General features: G+C 31.8%; 4 protein-coding genes across 4 annotated transcripts; 2 read left to right on the top strand and 2 right to left on the bottom strand.

Moving 5' to 3' along the window:
• Positions 1-476: 476 nt before the first annotated feature.
• Positions 477-4,967, bottom strand: RpA-70 (replication protein A 70). The gene is made up of 13 exons (XM_011066397.2): positions 4,706-4,967; positions 4,593-4,640; positions 3,915-4,126; positions 3,683-3,843; positions 3,494-3,584; positions 3,089-3,251; positions 2,775-2,979; positions 2,236-2,348; positions 1,996-2,162; positions 1,554-1,788; positions 1,391-1,474; positions 1,108-1,302; positions 477-930 (listed from the first exon to the last, which is right to left on the bottom strand). The coding sequence occupies exons 1-13, from the start codon at positions 4,733-4,735 to the stop codon at positions 808-810; spliced, it is 1,827 nt and encodes a 608-aa protein (XP_011064699.2). The 5' UTR covers positions 4,736-4,967; the 3' UTR covers positions 477-807.
• Positions 4,968-6,336: 1,369 nt separating this feature from the next.
• On the top strand, positions 6,337-8,887 carry P32 (complement C1q binding protein P32). The gene is made up of 5 exons (XM_011066398.2): positions 6,337-6,688; positions 7,268-7,418; positions 7,518-7,720; positions 7,818-7,906; positions 8,508-8,887. The coding sequence occupies exons 1-5, from the start codon at positions 6,478-6,480 to the stop codon at positions 8,655-8,657; spliced, it is 804 nt and encodes a 267-aa protein (XP_011064700.2). The 5' UTR covers positions 6,337-6,477; the 3' UTR covers positions 8,658-8,887.
• A 351-nt stretch (positions 8,888-9,238) lies between these two features.
• Rab19 (RAS oncogene family member Rab19) lies at positions 9,239-12,983 on the top strand. The gene is made up of 5 exons (XM_011066399.2): positions 9,239-9,657; positions 10,364-10,448; positions 10,690-10,788; positions 10,874-11,031; positions 11,106-12,983. The coding sequence occupies exons 1-5, from the start codon at positions 9,442-9,444 to the stop codon at positions 11,211-11,213; spliced, it is 666 nt and encodes a 221-aa protein (XP_011064701.1). The 5' UTR covers positions 9,239-9,441; the 3' UTR covers positions 11,214-12,983.
• Positions 12,914-16,584, bottom strand: Hmgs (hydroxymethylglutaryl-CoA synthase). The gene is made up of 2 exons (XM_011066400.2): positions 16,145-16,584; positions 12,914-16,063 (listed from the first exon to the last, which is right to left on the bottom strand). The coding sequence occupies exon 2, from the start codon at positions 15,982-15,984 to the stop codon at positions 14,617-14,619; it is 1,368 nt and encodes a 455-aa protein (XP_011064702.1). The 5' UTR covers positions 15,985-16,063; positions 16,145-16,584; the 3' UTR covers positions 12,914-14,616.
• Positions 16,585-19,674: the final 3,090 nt, after the last annotated feature.

Genomic DNA, 19,674 nt, shown 5'->3' with positions numbered 1-19,674 from the left:
AATTCAATCACGTTATCGAAAAATTTTTACAGCGTGACAAGTCGTCTTCTGATAAGGATCCGCTTTCCGGTAACGATCTTATCATATTTGAGTTTGAAAGTACGCGCATTCACAGAAAAATATTTTATGCATCTGATATCTAATCTAATCTATTAGGTGTTGGAATTAATTCGTAGCGTTTTACAAGTGATGGGAAGTACTTTCATTAATGTATTTTTTAATGCTCATGTGAAATAAATAACATTCTTTCATTAAAAAACGCTACGAATTAATTCCAACACCTAATAAGTAAATATTACATTGCTATTATGTAATAGTAACGGAATTATTCCAGAGATTTTGCAAGAATTTCAGGATCTAAAAAGGAAAATGAGGCAACAATAATAATGGAATATTAATTTGTTATTTTCCGGTCATATCACTTACATTAGATTAACTCATTTATAATAGATAATAAAAACGCACAAGCGTTTCAATGCGTGTAAATTAGAAAGATTTATTTTATAAATCTACAGACACAACAAATGTGTTATTATATAATCAATCATAATATAAAGAATTATAAATATTCTTGTGGAACGATTAATTGATTAACATAGAGGTATTCATCTTACATAATGCATTTGCTTTTCTTCTCTTACAATAAAGAATAATCGCGTTTCACCGAATAATAGAAATGATCTAATCAGATCAGAAAGTGCACTTCAAGAAAATATAGAAAATATACATTACAATACTTAAATTAAATGCGTACACTTATAAATTTTAAACAAAAATTTCACTTTAATGAAACGTATCTGATGAAATCTAATTGGAATCCAATTTCTCAATGTGCACCAGCTTGGAGACTCTGTCTATTAGATGTGTCAGGTAAGTCTTATAATTTACAGGTGCGACTGACGAACATACATGTTTTATTCTCATTTCATCCTGAGAAACGTAGAAATTATTTTAAAAAATAGTATTAAAAAATAATATGAAATAGCATTGAAAATAAAATTAACTTGGAATACGATAATAATAAAAGATAGAATGGACAATTATTGGTGAAAATTAGCAGAAAGAACTGCAAAAGAAATCTTATTAATAATAAATTGTATTAATTACCTGGAAAACTTCGGATTTCGCCCTTAAAGTGAATATGAACTTCTTGAAGCTCGCCTCGCCGAATTTTTGCAAAAAGGCATCATTATCGTTCTCTTTCAATTCTCCCAACTCTTGTGCCGACATTCCTAATATTTTCTCAGCATCTTCACTAAAAGCAGTTATCCAGCGACTGCCTGTTGCATCCACTATATTCATCTGAAAATTATTATAATAATAAACCAAAAAGATATCAGAAAATACTTTCAAATATAATGAATAAAAAGGATGCGAAGATAATACATACACTTGCCAGTAAGCGATAAATGGAATTTGGGTAATCTTTGTTACATTTCTCGCATCTAAAGACTCCAGTAGATTGATCGATCAACTGAAATTTCATTAACTCACATTGAAGCTTGGAAATATAACAAAATTTTTTTCCCATAAATATATCGTACTCTGTTTACCTTTTTCTTACAACTTTCTACCGGACACGCCTTATAGATAGCATTTTCCACACGGATCATATTAATAGTTGCCACCACCGTAAACGAATCTGCAAGATTCATTTTCTCTCCCAATCGAGCTTCAGTCGCTTCTTCAAAAGTATATAATGGCGCGTTGAAATCACCACCTCCGCCTGTTTTAGACAATGATTTTATGTTCTCCGAATGACCAACTGCAGTGTACCATCCGCGCAATCTGAAATATACATTGTAATACATTATATAAATGGTATATTACTAACCTTATGTAACTATATATCTCCAAGCAGAAATTAATAAAAAAAAATTGTTAAAAATTACATACAGATAAAAAATAAGGCCATTTATCTCTAGTATGAATAAATTTTAATTGTAATTAAAAAGTTAAAAGTATTATCTTAATTAAGAATCAGTTTGAATATACCTGTGTGCTTCAGGAAGATCAGGATCCTTTTCAAATACAGAGGAATGTAAAAGAGACAAGTTCTTTCCACCATTAAATTCACCCACGCGCGCTCCCTTAATGGCTATGATCGGATTATTCGAACCATCAAAGTCTTCGGCCTGCTTACCCCATAATGTAACACATACCTAACAGAAAATTCATTTATTTCTGCCCAAAACAGCAAAATTTTAAAATCTGACGTGTCAATAAATTACTCACCATCGTACCACTGTCATCAACGATATTAATGTCTCTCTTCAAAAGTTCTCGGCCAGTAGTTCGCTGTATAATTTGTTGTACATCGTTAAAAGTTGTAACAACACCCAAGACATCTATTATGTGTGAACATATTAAATAATTTTCAAATTACATATAAATCTTTTTTTTTCTCATATAAAATTTAAGATTATTATTTATTACAAGTATGTAGTAAAACTTTAATACAAAGCAATTATTAATTGATACTTAAATAATTTTAGAAATAAGATAAAAACGAATAACAAAATGCAAAGTAATATAAATGTTAACAATATATATATATTAATATATATATATATATATATATATATATACATACATATATATATATATATATATATATATATATGTTAGCTTCAGAAAATTATTAAGAATAAATATAATGACAAAAAAATTATTTCATTGATGAAACTAATGTTTAAGATTTAACAAAACATTAACTGTTAAATATTACATTACCTAAACATTACAAAACATTAACTGTAAAAATATTACATTACCTAATAGGTCATTTTTCTCTTTGCTTTCTATTTGACTTATGGGACAGAAGTCAAACTGTAATGTTGGAATATCATCGCTGTTTTCGTGGCAAGGTATGATCTCCGTATCGCCAGTCATAGTCATCTCATAATCATTTTTCAATGTGCAAAATTGTTTGTTCGCCGCCTTCAGTGTGCACCGTGAGATATAATATACATTTCCAGTCTACATAAACAAAACGATCAATAGTTTTTCATCCATTAGAAAAAAATTTTCATCCGTAGAAAAAAATTTGCATTGCTAATTTTAGTAGATTTTAGTGCAAAAAACATACCTCTATCATGTCGTAAAACTTTTCACATTGATCTCTAAATGCAGTGCATCGAATTTCGCCACTTTCATCAATCAGATCCATGGAGAAGAGCTTACCTTCTCCACGGGAGTTGCTCCATGTTTTGATCGGAGATTTATTAGTCACACGAACCTTGATCACCCATCTATTAAACACATATTATCATTATTCTTTTTTCTTCAGCATCACACATGTATAAAATATATTTTGACATCTAGGAAATACGTCTATTTTCTAAACTTTAAAATACATTTTTGAAATTTCAAATAAATAATATTTAATATTTGGCTAAGGAAAGAAAGTTTTAATGCAGAGTTGAATGCAAGAATAAAAAACAGATCCATAGTTTACATAGAATCGAACTTTCTCTCTTTTTTTCTTTCTCACTTGTTTTGGTAAGGGCTTAATGCTGCGATTGGTGTAGTATATATGTCAGAAGAAGGTTGATAATTTGAAGTAGCATTTCTGGCTGAACCATCTATAAATAACAAAAATTTTGTTACATACCAAAATATCACAAATCCAAGTTGATTGACAATTTATTCCAATACAGTTGACACTCAACGATATACTTACTTTGGTAATGTGAAGTTGTGGCCTTAGATATACATGTAGACGTAGACGTAGATGTAGATTCAGGCTCTGACTTCATTTCTATATTAGTCGGATTACCTATTTTGTTTCCAACTTGATCGCCAGGGACCAACACTTCAATACCCAGTATCAACATAACGCGTCTAATAGAATAAAATTTGATTCTTGAATTATTTATATATTTAAATACATAAATAAGAAGGTGAAACAATACTTTTCTTTGCCACTGTTATTCACTGAACTCATGTGATAATTGGTTATTTTACAGATCGCAAAATCATTCAAAATGTTCTCTGTGATCAGATTGTTCAGTTGAGTGGCCAACATCGTGAATGAGTTTAACTTTTGTCCATCGGATATCAGCAATCTGAATCGATCAGTAGCAGACCCATCTTTATTAACATTTCTCGGCAGTTTCTTGTAACCCTGCAAAATTACACACATTATTAAAGACTCTGTTTCCTAAAAAAACTGCAAGATAGAATCCTTGCAATAGTTAAAATTCTGTGAAAGAACTTAACCTTTTGACTCGATTAATCATATCCTATACATTTCTTTTCTTCGAAATATATGTATATATAAGAATCAATTTTTTTTAAACGATTTATTACGAAACGAAAATTAACCCAAAATATAAGTATCCATTGTGTATAATAATTTTAGTTAGTAATTTTTGACAATAAAAATAAGTTTAACATAACAGGCACACATCACAACTCATGATATATGCCACAGTATGACAAACTTTAAATTTCAATCATAATCCAGATAAAAGTGACAGAAGCAGCGTCACTTCCCTAACCTGGCTATAAAAATCATGCTTTCAAAATAAACATTTTCGATTCGCAAAGATATAACTGATCAGATTCTGTCGAATTATTTTCGCACTCACCAATACTTGGAGAACTGGATTATCGATATCTATGCCTCGCATGATTTTCTGAAACGATAAAATCTTAGTATTAAACAATACAACGCAATATAAAGAAACTTCAAAAGATTTACCTCCAATGCTCCTTCTGTTAAATTGTACATGATTGCGGTTTATTATTATCAGCACGGCCGTAAGAGTTATCAATTTCTTATCGAAACAGAGGGCTTTCGCAAAAAAACTTCCAAATCTTAACGATCACATACGATAATGCCCGCTTTTTTTAGCCTTGTTTTACTATGTTCTACTATTTCCCGCCGAACAGATAATATTGAGTGCATTCAGTACTATGATCGCTCACTGAACACTATAAGAGCTCAGTGAGCTCTTATATCTGTTTGATCTATATTTTTAGTTCTAACGGAATATGCCAATTGGATGCAAGAGCTCACTGAGCACTCAGTGAGAGGTAGTACTGAATGCATTCATTGGCTGCGTTTAGTGAGACTCTGTCGTAAGAATTATTCCCGTATGGGAAATAATTCCAATAACAGCACCTTACTGGTCTAGTTTCCACCGAGGGTTTAAACCGGATTAGAATGTAAGAACTAACCAACTACAGTCGAGTATTCCCCTGTTACAGTCGAACAACAGGAGAATGCTCGACTGTAGTTGAGACTGTTTTTTATAGCTGCACTTTCTGAATTAGTACACACAGTGCAATAAGTTGAAGTGAAACAAATAATAAAAATAGGTACCTAATTGTGCAACTACAAAAACTATTCTTCAAGATCTAAGAGCGCATTAACCTTACGAAAAAATAGAAAATGGAAAAGCAGCAGCCAATCAAAACTCGCGCTGATAGTGTACAATTTCGGCTTATGTACTACTTATTATCAGCGCGAGTTCTGATTGGCCACTGCTTTTCGCTTTCTGCTTTTCCGTCAAGGTATGAACGCGTCCTAAAAGTATAATCCAATCATCAAAAAAATCGTTAAACAGTCACAAGATAAATATTCTGCTAAACGCAGCCATTGGATGCATTTAGTACTGCTCACTGAGCTCTTGCTAAAAATTGACCAATCATCTTTGAATATTTCCTTCTTACAGTTCAATGGGAGGGGAATACTCGACTGTAATTAGTAAATTTTTTTTTTAATCTTCTTAAAGATTACGACATACGATTACGGCCAATATAAACGCTTCCTAAGTGCTCAGTGAGCTCTTGTTTGGTCTATATTTTTAGATCTAATGGAATATGCCAATCAGATGCAAGAACGCACTGAGCAGTGTAGTACTAAATGTACCCATTGCTTAACGCTTCTATGTAATAACACCTTAATATAAAGCCACTAGATTAACAAATTACCGCGATGAAAAAATTCACTGAATTATTTGGAGCCAAAATGATCGAAGTACTATTCTAAGTATGATTCTTTTAAAAGCTTGGAACTCTATATAGAGGTTAGAAAGAAGAAGAAGAACCTGATTCTGTTATTATCAAAAATGCCCAGTTGCTGTGTGTTGAAAATTGCAAAAATCGCAACAATAGAGACTGAAATTTTGAATAACATCATGGAGCCAAAATGGCGGCAGTTTGCAATACTTTGTTAATCTAGTGACTTTATCTTAATTGACGAATATCAAGCGTCAATTTTGATCACGAGACCTGTTGACGCTCGAATCGAGCGTCAAGCGTCAGCATGAAAATGCAGCCTAATATAAACACGTGTGTCGCCGGAAGCTGTCTCTACACTCTCTGCTCTTCGTCTGCGCACCGGAAACCTGGCGCAAGAGATCGCCGTGACGCAATCATTTCCTTCGTGCCGGACGCCGTACTCGTCGTATTCCGTATTCATCACGTTGTATTCATCGCGTAGTTTTCTGCCGTCAACTTTCCTCCAACATGAACGGTATCGTAAGGAGCGCGTTTCGCGCCACGGCATTTCGCGGTATGCTGTCGTCTTCGTGCGGCAGCAACATCAGCGGTCAACCCGCCAGGGCTCTGTGGAACGTGTGTAGTCGCCGGCAGATCGTCGAGATCACGCCTCTCATTTCCACGCCTGAACTGCATAATCTCCGCGTTCAAAGATGCTACAGCATGTCGCACAGCAAAGGTATTGACCCATCGACGAGGGTGTCTTGTCGACCACGCGTTGATCGTCTCCGTGACTGGGACCACATGCGCTTTTATTGGTTTCCATATTTGTTGAAAGAGATGTTCAACTCGGAAACGGAAATGTTTTAAACATTAATTGTGACTTGAAACATCCTTTTTTTTTTCTCTTCTATTAAATAGCAATTCTTTAAGTTTTCTTAAGTCCTATGACTATAGACTGATGCAATTGAAAAATTTATTAGTCTTTGTAGGTAAACTTCATACTTTTCATTTCCTTCCTTTTTCTCTAATGTATAGTTTAACTATGCAAAGAGTATAATATACAGTACTATAAAGAACAGATATGAAGTCTTATAATTTATAAATATTAATTAGTTTTCTCTGAGAACATAGATTTCATATATCGTTTTTAAAATTCTATTTAATATTGCTTTGTGCACTGTATAATTTGATCTTTCTTAAGTATGACAATCTAAAATTATATCAATAAGCAAGATTTTTTTGTTTTGTATACAGAAATATGTAATTTTGTATAATTCTGCTTGTTTATTTTACTAATTATATTTTTTTTTATTAGCGGAGAAGGAATTAGTGGAATTTCTAGCTGAGGAGATAGTAGCTGAAAAGAAGGCACAAAAATTAAAGATGATACCAACAACATTAGATAATTTTTCAGTATCCCTTAATGGTGCCGAAGTCACTCTTGAAAAGAAAGACGGCACTGATACGTAAGAAATTTGTTATATTGATATATGGATATATTATATTGATATATGGATTTAAAGTGCTGATTTATGATGTACCTGATTTATAATATTCTTTTCCAGTATCCATATTTCATTTAATGTGAACCATACGGTAGATTCAGATTCTGAAACAGAAATAAATCCTAGTAGTGACAGTGTAGACATCGGCGAAATGAAGAGCAAGCCAAACTTTACAGTAGATATAGTGAGAGGCAATCAGACTTTAGGTTTTTCATGTTCTTTCAACAATCAAGCTGGTGCATCAGGTGCTGATGATAATTATAGTAAGTACATTAGCAATAAATAAGGGATTTGTTAGATTGTTTATATTATTCATTTTTCAAATTTTAATTTTTAATTTGTATTAATTTTTTTTTGCAGATGACATATTTGGCATCGATGAAATCACGCTGTATGAAGGCAACCACAATGAAAAGGTGTACTCCGTAGCTGGTGAAATCATCGATGGAGTAAGTATGATTTTCGAAGAAGCAAGGAATTATTATCCTGTCTCTATATCTCTGTAATTATTATTTTATGTAAAAATTAGTACAACTAAATAATTAAATATATTATAGTTTGACATGTAGTATAAATATCAAAAACTTAAAAGCCCAAAATAAAAAAATAAATTGGACTTTAAATTTATCTTTTTGCTTTGTAGACTATTGCTTTGTAGACTATGCTTTAATATATGCTTCATAGTTTTAAGTAAAAAATGAAAGAAGTTAAAATACATATCAATTTGATACATAAAGATTATAAATATATCTCCAAAGTGTTGAGTACAAAGCAGCTTATATCAAGGCTGCTTTGATTATTGATCTTTGGAAAATCATTAACGTTCTTATAAAATTAACTCATGATTATTTGTCATGTGTTCGTCGAAATAAGAATGTGACATGTTTTATTCTAACTCTTTTGTTGATATGTTTTCTTAATTCTCTGTTCCAGATCTGAATACTTCTATAACTAAGACATAAAATACATTTTACATAAATTAGATTGTTTTTTTTTAATTAAATGTTAGATAAATCAGCTTAAATTAAATACTATTTATTTATTTTGCAGTATCTGTACGATCTACTGATGAACTACCTCGAAGAGAAAGGTATTTCAAACGAATTTGCAGAGAAATTGATTGAGTTGAGCACATGCTATGAGCATACAGCCTATGTCAGTCTACTGGAGGGCTTATCAAAGTTCACATCCGGAAAATAATTCTAAGAATTAATATTAAGATGTTAAGATTATCTGCGATTCTCGTAACGATGTAGTTTGTAAGAATTATATAATAAAATTATGTGCTGACGCGTATTTTTACTAATTAATTTCCAAGACATTCAAACAAAATGGAGTATATTAGAATACAATGACAACATTTTTGTTTTATCATGTAAAAAGAAAATATTCCCTGTTAATGAATAAACTAAAACTGTATTAAATTAAAACTAGAATTTTTATCTCCCAGATATTTTACCAGACTTTATAGTCGTTAAGGTGATTTCTTGTATTTTTTACCTCCCTTTATCTTTACTTATTTTATGTACTATACAAAATAAATTAATTTGTATTACTTTTTTATCTTAAATATTTTAATTCTTACAATATATAATTTATTGTATTCTCGTTTCTTCTCTTTTTTTTTAAATTCAATATTTTTCATACATTTATTTTCGCTTGTTCTCAAATCTCAAATAAGATATGTCCAACAATAAGAAAAGAAGATTCATACAGATAAATGCAATCGCGCGAAGAAAAGGAACCGAAAAGAAAAGTAGGAAGACAGAAAGGAAGGGGGGGTCAGCAGCAGTTCCATGATTCGTCACTGATACGGATCGCAAACAGCGGGATGGTAAGATGGACCAAAATGGACGCAATTGGATGAAGAGAGACTTGGGGAGACTCGTGGACACGACGATGGCGTAGGTAGTTGTCCGCCAAGCGCAAAGTCCTCGCGACCGTCGTCGTCGCCCTCGCCTTCGCGTGAGTCCTCGTCCTGAGAATGTCGTGCCGTAACCCCGACAACCTCATGATGAACACGAGCGATGACGAGAGCTTCGACTACCTGTTCAAAATCGTCCTAATTGGCGACTGCGGCACGGGCAAGACTTGCGTGGTGCAGCGCTTCAGGTCCGGAACATTTGTTGAGCGCCATGGCAACACCATCGGCGTCGATTTCACCATGAAGACCGTGCTCATAGACGGCAAGAGGGTGAAGGTGCGCCGCATTCCAGACATGCATTCACGTCAAGCTTGAAGCTTAACCTATGCTCCGATTGCGTTATCAACACACTTCTATAGAATTTCTTCTCAGAAATCAGTGATTATCAGTACTCCGCAGTACTCTGTGTTTATGTTTTTTTTTTCTAGGCTGTTTACTATATAAGTTTGTTTTTTATTGTTACCGGATTGGACTAGACTTTTCTTGATCTCTCTTGCCAAATTTCAAACATATATTTATTTTATTTTAAGTATATACTATATAGTTCAGCTATAAAAAAACAGATCTAGTAAAACGAACAAACTAATAATAAGTGTACATCACGACTCCGATTTCAATAGAAAGAGGAGAGGAAACATGAAAAAGAGTAGAGTTAAAAGATAGAAAAAAATTTGTAATTAATAAAAAATTATGTAAGACTTGTATAAATAGACTGCTGTGTCGTCTGTGTCTGGATTATGTATTCAATTTGAGATTGAGCTTTCTTCTAATGAAATTCATTTGTATGCTTAAATTACAAATTTGTACGTTAAATATCTTATTGATGATAATCCTTGAAGCAAAATCTGATAAATTTTTATACAATCTAAAAGAATAATGTAATCTGTTTGAATTCATAGATTATAATTATTAATATAGATAGTGAGATTATTAATATTTAAAATCATAATAATTATTGGAGCTCTTATCCTGTTATTGACAGTTACAAATATGGGATACCGCAGGACAGGAAAGATTTCGAACAATAACACAGAGTTACTATAGATCTGCAAATGGGGTAATCGTAGGTACGTAACTAATTATGAATTCTTATATTTCATATTAGTCTGCAATAATTTATTTTTTAACATGTATTGTACTATTAATTTAAAGAATAATTTAAAAATTAGTTTAATAAAAAAATTAATGGGAATTATACTGTAGTTTTCGGTCAGGGCAATAGAATTGTTTTTTGTTGCATAATTTCTATTATCTGAAAAATTATATTACTATGACATTATTCTAATAAACAATACTCGATTATTTTAGTTTACGATATTACGAAACGATCGACGTTTTTAAGTTTACAACGTTGGGTTGAAGAAGTCCGGAGGTATTCGTCGTCGCATGTGTTACTGGTATTAGTTGGTATGATCATTTTATGTGCATACATTATAATAATTATTATGCTGTAATGATATTGCATAATTTCCATGCATTTTTTGCTTTGCAGGTAATAAATGTGATTTGGAAGATTTACGTGAGGTGAAAGAAATAGAGGCTGAAGCCTTATGCCAATACCTGCCGGAAGTTTTGCACGTAGTGGAGACCTCAGCCAAAGATAATACAAATATAGATTCCATCTTTTTTTATCTGGCATCGGAACTTAAGGTAAACCCATTTTCTATATCGCGCATAAAGTACTTAAATAATTAAAAAAAAATTAACGCATTATTTATTTTTAGAGACGACACGATAATCGACAGATTAGCGCAAGTGAGGAAGAAGTGGTGAAGCTCGGTGTCGGTCGAAATCTATCTTCTTGTTCGGGTTGTTCTTATAAAATATTCTAAATTCTTATCACAGACATATCGTTCGATACGTTGAATGCGGATGAAATTTTCATGAGCTGAGTGTCCAGTGATAGATAAGATAAAAGGCAGTCGACGATTGTGATATCACACAATTTCGTCTGCATCGTACATTTTAATGTTACTATTCTTGAAATAATAATTGAAAAATTAGAAATTAGTATGCCTCAGTATACTAACTATACCAAGAATATCGATTTCCCTAAAACATCGTATGAATCTTATCATCTTTTTACAAAAATTTCACTGCCCTTTATCTTATTAGCCCGATACAAAATAGACTACACACGATCAGCGTAATTCTATCCATACAACAGAAAGATATTCAGGTGCCAAATTTAAGATATTTTTCTATTCGCGCGGATTGGAACAGTAGCTATTATATCTAATCTTGGGAGACATGAAAGCAAAAAGATCTAATTTTTAGAATAAAAAATAGATCATTTCTACTCCAAAAATTCGCTGTTCCGGGAAAGTACATATGTATATTTTTATATGCGATTTAACAAAAACGTACAAATATATACTTGTGCACACATGTTGACACTTTACCCAATATTGCGACCTGAAGAGATCTTAGAGTATCTAGTGCCTTAAAACGTCACATTTTCGTACGCTAAACACACAGATATTCGCAAAGTATAATCGAGACATTTGCAGAAGATTTAAATTGCGAGTGATAACTTAATGTGTTTTTTTTTATTTATTTTATTTATTTGCACGTGCGAATGTGAAGTTTGGCCTCCCAATCGCCGAGCATCAATTAAAAGCTGTAAATATTAATCCACAGTCGCATTCTCATTGTACATTTTACGCTAAAAACGATTACTCTAATACTTGCGATTTTTGTTAAATTGAATAATTCAATAATTATTAAATAACTCGGATCTAATTCAAACATAATTTATATAATAATTCAGATTCGCATTCGACGTTGAAGGGCAATGGGAATGCGAGCAGGTATGTAGAATGCGTTTCGTTTAAACAAACGCTATTGTTATTTGTGAACAGATATAACGAATCTCTATTATTGCTTATGTAATAAATCGTAATATATTTTTTTGATACTTATATTGCGTGTATTCTCTCAAAATACTCATTGTGAATGCAAATTATGTTTTGATAAGAAATGAAATACTAAAAACATAGTAAGATACGTAAAATCTTAGAGAATATATCCAAGTAAAGTATTCTTTCGCGAATTTAGATTATTAGAGATAATTGCATCTTTTGAAAAAAATATAGATATATATTTTAACATAAATAAATGAAGAAAACAATATTCGAAGCGAATCAAAGTGAATAAAAAATTTTATTAGACCAGTCAAAAAGAATATATATATATCCGTTTTTAATAAATTCTGTTGTTAATAAATATAATTAGATATGAAACTGTCTGAACTGTGTGCAAAAAAAAAAGGATATTGTACGAAACATAATTTTATATTAAAGCTTAAAATATTTACAATTGTGCGCCGAAATAATACATAAAATACTGTCTCGCAAGACTGATCAAGTGTTTCAAAATTGCGTATACAAGAATTTAGAAGCTTGCTATAAAATAAATTTTACTTATAGTCTATTGAGAATAAAATATTGATGTTTCTTCTTTTCGTTGTATAAAAACTTCTGAAATTTTTTAAATACTTGATTAATTTTGCGAGCAATTGTACCATACGAGATGTAATTGAAAATATTTATTATATTATATGTATATGTAGAGACAATTAAAAAATATATTTTTCTTTAAAATACATGATGTTTAGTGTATTGGTTTTGTTAGTTAACATGGGTTTATGTATTACATTTGATATATTTGAGATATAAGAAGTAATTGCTTTGCATAAATGTATATTGATTCCAAAGATAACTCATTCTATATTATAAATTGTTCATATTCACACATTCTATATTGTAATTCGATAATTGTTGAAATATATTTATAGAGACAATATATAGAAACTAATCGTCTTTTAATGAGAAAGTTTTTTGCGACAAAGTCAATTTAATTTTATAAATATTTATTCAACATCATTATTCGGTTTATGTGGAATTATATATATAAAAGTTATTTAGAGAATTGTCAATTTCGATATGAATTAGTATACTGTAAGTGTATATGAATAACATGTACACGCATTAATATTAAAAGATCATAAAATGTTAACTAATATTCACTCGTTTTTATTGCATCAAAATAATATAGTAGATTTAATAACTATATTAAACAAGATGAAGCGAGCTAGAGAAGACAATTCTAGTTGACAACATAATTCAGATATATTACCGACCATAAATTCACAAAGATTAATTTGAAATTAAATCTTAAATATCACAAATATTTTGTTGCTTGTACGTTAATTTATTCATCGCATATTGAAAAATTTAGATAACTAGTATTAGCATAAATGTATAAACATTTTCTTTTTAGTCTTATATAAAAACAATTTTACGTAAAGGCACTTTATAATGTTATAACTTTATAATGCTGTTTTTACATTGTATGTAAATAGGTCTGTTCACGTGACTTGAAATTCTAAAAACAATTTTTACATTTAAAATTAGATATATATATATATATATATATATATTTGGATATTGAAGAAAGAAAAGAAGATTTTGAATGCAAAAAGTATTGCAAGCAGCGAACAGATCTAATATCGTTGTTATTATGTAAATACAAAGCTACGAATGATAATAGTTAAATTTCAGCGAATTGTAGACATATTTGAAAACATTTTTAATTGACAATGTAAGGAGAGAATGTTGCAAAATAATTATGTTTCATTTTACAAATCAACAAAGAAGCTATAATAGTTTCGACTTAAATATCCTTTCTATCAAAATATTTTCTGTTAAAATCACATAAGTGCCTGAGATTCTTACCTGTATTTGATACTTGCTATGCGTGATATAATATACATGTATAAAAATTCTTTGTTAATTATATTTCTTAAAGAATTATATGATTATGAATTGCTACTATTATTGTTGTTTAATATGATTTCTAAAAGAATAAATTTTAAAAAATAAATTAATAATAACTTTTTAAAGAATAAATTTGTTTTAAATATCAATGCGATAAGAAATAATATATTAATGTAATCGAGACAAAAAAAATGATCAAAAAAGATTTGATTTCTAATACGAAGACGCTTCATTCAATGATAAATAATATCAATAAAGTATGTATTACCAATATAATATAATTGATGTGTGTGTGTATTGTGTGAGTGTGTGTGTGTGTGTGTGTAAAAAAGAATTAATCAAGCAAAACCTCGAACCTTTTATTTTACACACATATATATATATGTATATATATATATCTTTGTAGAATAAAATTGACTATAAACAATTCTAAACTTTGAAATTTAACACATTGATCTCATACTCTCTTGTAAGTCCTCCTGTACTGTTCATCCACCTGCGTTAAGTAATATGTGCCCGGAAACATGTCGTCTATACTACTCTGCGGAGTGAATGGTACAACGTGACAATTTTGTTCTCTTGACGCCAGAACTTTGGTATAGTTCTTTGGGGAAACACAGTGACGTCCTTCTAATTGCGACTTGACGTAGGAAAGAGCGGTAATGATTTTCGACAAGCCAGAACCTTCACGCGTATCCCTCGTTATTGTCAACGAATATAGACTGGAGCAGAGACCCGAGCCATAAGAAAATATGCCAACCTTGTTGCCTGCCAATTCACTTATCGGCTTTGATATAAGCAATGACACTAAACCGGAGTACACGGATGGTGTGTACATGTTTCCAACTTGGTTCGCTATCAGCAAGCTGGGTTCAGTCTTTTGCTCAAAGTCCGCCTTGCTCAGCTGCATGAATATCTTCTCGATATCCCGATTGAAGTAAGTGTCCTCGAGCTTGGCAGCGTGGAATTTCACTGCGTCCTTGTAACTGTCGGGAATCTGATTCTCCGGCGTGTTCAAGAAATCGATAAAGGCCAGCCTGGCGAATGATTTCTGTACGAGTTTACAGTATGGTGAATGGAAGAGCATTGCGTTGAAGTTGATCAAAGTGACGGGGTTCTCACCGGGGCTCTTCCTCTTGACTTTTTCACGATACAACTGATAACAGTTGTCCAGAGCGCTAAGGTAGCACTGGATCGACAGCTTGCCGTCCACCATGGGATATTCGGAGCGCATGTTCGGCTTGTAAAAGTCGTAAGCATGCCTCATACAGGACGCTCGGAGACCACGGTCGAACACGAGTGGTGCATCTGCACCTACCAGGATGGCTATCGCGCCCGCGCCACCCGTAGGCCTGGCATTACCCGTAGAATACACCGCGTTGTCGGCTGCAACGACCAGGGCGAATCTACCGTCCCAGGCGCTGCTCTCCACCCACGCTATAGCGTTGAAAAGAGCGGCGGTGCCGCCGTAGCAGGCATTGGTGGTGTCTGCGCCCTCGATGTCGGTACAACCGTGAGGTTCGAAGAGTTGCATCAGCACAGTTTTCACCGACTTGCTCTTGTCGATGATGGTCTCGGTGCCTATCTCCAATCGGCCGATGTCCTGTGGCTTGACTTCGTAACGTTCCAACAGCCGAGAGGTAACAGTGAGGCACAACGAGTTGATGTCCTCACGATCGTTACAGAAACCCATTCGCGACTGACCCAGGCCGATCGTGTACTTGCCCGCGGACACGCCGTCGTACGCCTCCAGTTCCGTCTGCTCCACGTACTGCGCCGGGAAGTAGACCTCTAAAGCCCGGATGCCAACGTCCTTCGGCCACATCTTGGTCGAGTCGTGCGATGTTCTTGGAAATGATGCTCCTCTTTTGGGATCTATATAGTCAGCTTGTCAAAGCTCGAGTCTGTTGATTGATTGATTCTAATTAATCACTGTGTTATTATCTCTCGCGTAATACGTAAGTACCTGACCCTATTGAACTTACCGTAATATATATAGCAACCGCGTAGCTCCACGCGACGTGCTTTCGCGATATCTGGAGTAATCGAGTTCAAGTAAAAATCTTCCGTCTAGCGTTCGTTGATAATGATGATGACAAGTCGTTATGAGTCAAGGCATACACACACATAAATCCACACATGTATACGTACACCCGTTTGCTCGTCTTCGCCGAATTCAGGTTAGAAGTGAAACTCCGCTCAGCTCGGTGAAAATCCCGGTCGTCGCTTTCAATTGCGTGCTTCGAAGCCCGCACCTTCGTTTCGTTAAGTCGGCCGGTCGACAGCTCGTTCGCTCACTCACTTCTTCGACTCGGCCTTTGCGCCTCACGTGGTTTCCACGGTGTTGACAAAGACGTTCGCACGCGACCTGACTCTCGCGAAAGTCGCGAGCAAATGCGGCGCTCAGCTGCTCACGCGCGATGTATAACAATAATACAGCCGGCGCCGCCACCGGCCGCCGAACTTGGACTTCGATGGTGGGAGAGGACAAAGATTCTCCGTCGCTGACGGAGTCGGATAGATTCAGATTAGAACTCATGCCTGCTCATGCAATTTTAATTAAATCTTTAAATCTTTGCTGTCCTTAAAGTGACTTTATACGGTCAATAAAAATGTCAGTAAGAGCTTTTCAAGAGACAAAGGCTGCCCTGGTGAAAATTTTTCTTATAATTTTTATACGAATTGGAACATTTTTCAAAAATACTCAGAAATATTCGGAAAATTTATATCTTCTCTCAGAACTTCTACAAGTGATTGATCTCTAGAATACTGACGATGATCCATGTAACGTATTTTAATAATAAGGAATAATAAATTTCAACTATCAGAAACTAGATACATCAAAATATACGGTTTCTGACAGATTAAAATGGAGATTAATTGTGTATTAGGATTAATGCCACAGTGTGTTACATAGATATTGTATGTAAAACTATAGAAGTGAAATATATTATCAATAATGCTGATTATCTAAACTATATATATTATAAAAATACTAAAAATATTGATGCATACTGTCAGTATTACTGATTCAATATTACTGATTACTATTATCGTGTAGAATCACTTTTCCAGTAAAAAATTTTTTAAATATGAATATGTATAAATATGTATAAATATATATAAACACGCATAAACATTCATAAATATGTATAATTATATTTTCATACATAAAATATGTTCATACATGTTCATATATCCTTTTTTCTTTTGTAAAATTACTTTTCAGTGTAATACAAATAATAATAGTAATGTGAAAACATAAAAAATAATTAAAGGGATCATCTTTATTGTTTGTTTAGAGAAAAACAAGTTTGTAAGAAAAATGTAAGAAAAAATTGCTCATACACAATTATGCATAATTTTATATATAATTATACATAAATAATTTTTTTACATTTTCTCAAACTTGATTTTTTTCCAAAACAAATAGTGCGAAAATTGTATAACAAAATTTGTATAACATTGTGTTACTTGTATTTTGTTATACAACATGCTTTACTATTCTTCTACACTCATGTATCACGAAATAACCACTAAGTCTTTTGCACGTCCTACACTAATCATTTTATGTAAATTATAATTTAATGATGGTGCTACTTAACGCAGTGACACACACACAAATCGATTCAATAACTCACAATAATTTCATTAATATTAACAGTAAGAAACTGAAATCTTAACACTATACTAATATAATATAAAGACATGTAACAGAGTCGTGGGAAAATTTTTACTTCTTTTTTTTCTGGTTTCTGCGACGTAATCTCAGTGCGGAATCATCTTAATTATATATGTTTATAAATATTTATACGTTTATGTATGTTTATATATATTTATATATATTCATGCATAACAGATTTTTATCGGGTTTATTTAAAGCGAAAATACGGAGTCTTACACATATCAAGGTTGAGTAAGTTAACTTTTTTTTTTAACTAAGATAAGTTAAAGTTAACAATCTTGAAAATTTAACTCAGTTAAGATATTAATTAATTTATAATGAAACTATTAGGTGTTGGAATTAATTCGTAGCGTTTTTAATGAAAGAATGTTATTTATTTCACATGAGCATTAAAAAATACATTAATGAAAGTACTTCCCATCACTTGTAAAACGCTACGAATTAATTCCAACACCTAATAATTGAATTAAAAGTTAAGTTAATAAAAAAAAGTAATTGAAAAGTTAAAAGTTAAATTTGTTTTTTTTATATTTTTTTATTTCATGATTCCAGAATTTCAGTCTTACAAATAACGGAAATGACAAATATATACTTCATTTAGAAACTACTCTATATTCTATTTACAAACTTTATTCATATATTTACATAGACTGTTATATATACTGTTCGAATATTTTGTTCACATATACTTATTAAATATATTAAGTAATAAAGCCATTTTTGTCGGACATCTTTTCTCGTAAGTCAAAAATGAGTCCTCCTACACTGAACAGCCGGTCAACATGAAGAACCCATGTGAGGTGTACCCGAAAATAGTTGATGTGTTATATTTTAATAATAAGGAATAATAAATTTCAACTATCAGAAATTAGATACATCAAAATATACGGTTTCTGACAGATTAAAATGGAGATTAATTGTATAATTTGAAATGAGATGATAATTACAAAAGTGAAAGCAAACTCACGAAATATATTTATAATGTCATTGGTCAACACCTATTAAATTTGTTTATCTTTGCAATTTCATCTCATATTAAGCTATCGTTATTGCCGCGTATTATGTCTGAGACTTAACTTCAAAAAAATTAAACAAAAATTAATAGTTACAGATAAAATGTAACTAAATAAAATTAAAAAGTTAACAGTCTAAATTGTAACTAAGTTAAGTCAAAATTAATTAACTTTTTAACTTTTTAAATTAACTTTTATCTTTTTAACTTAGCACTACTCAATCTGATACATATACATATAATGCATGAGAAAATGAACCAATCAAAATTCTTCACTTCCTCCCTTTTTATGAAATAAAATACTAATTGATTGATTTTTTTATGCTTTATGCGTTATGTAAGAATCTGTGCTCCCTACTCAAGCCTCAAATATAACTTATTATAATTTAAATTCAGCAGATTCACAAGAAATATAGCAAAAATAAAATATAAATAAGAGTTCAGATAAGGCTAATGAGAATCGCACGCTGTTGTAAGAGCAAAGAGATAGGAGAAGCAGATAATCCTCAGGTTATCTCTTCAATTTATTTCGAACGTTTCAGTTTCTTTTGGAGTCTTTCTCAGCGAATACAAAATCATAGATCTTCCATTGATTTCTCAATTAGCTTTATATAAACTCTTATTTATATTTTATCGTTTAAGATTGAGAGTCCTTATTTATATTTTATATTTATATATTTATTTTAATGTTTTGAATATAGTAAAATATTATATTTTTAATATTTCTGAAATGTTTAATCACAATTTTAATATTGTAAACATATTTTTCAATTTAAAAAACTCTTAAATATAAAAAAAATATAGATTTATATTATGTC

Source organism: Acromyrmex echinatior, chromosome 18, assembly GCF_024713525.1.
Source record: "Acromyrmex echinatior isolate Ae372 chromosome 18, ASM2471352v2, whole genome shotgun sequence".
Lineage (NCBI taxonomy): Eukaryota > Metazoa > Arthropoda > Insecta > Hymenoptera > Formicidae > Acromyrmex > Acromyrmex echinatior.
This window is presented reverse-complemented; position numbering and strand designations above follow the sequence as displayed.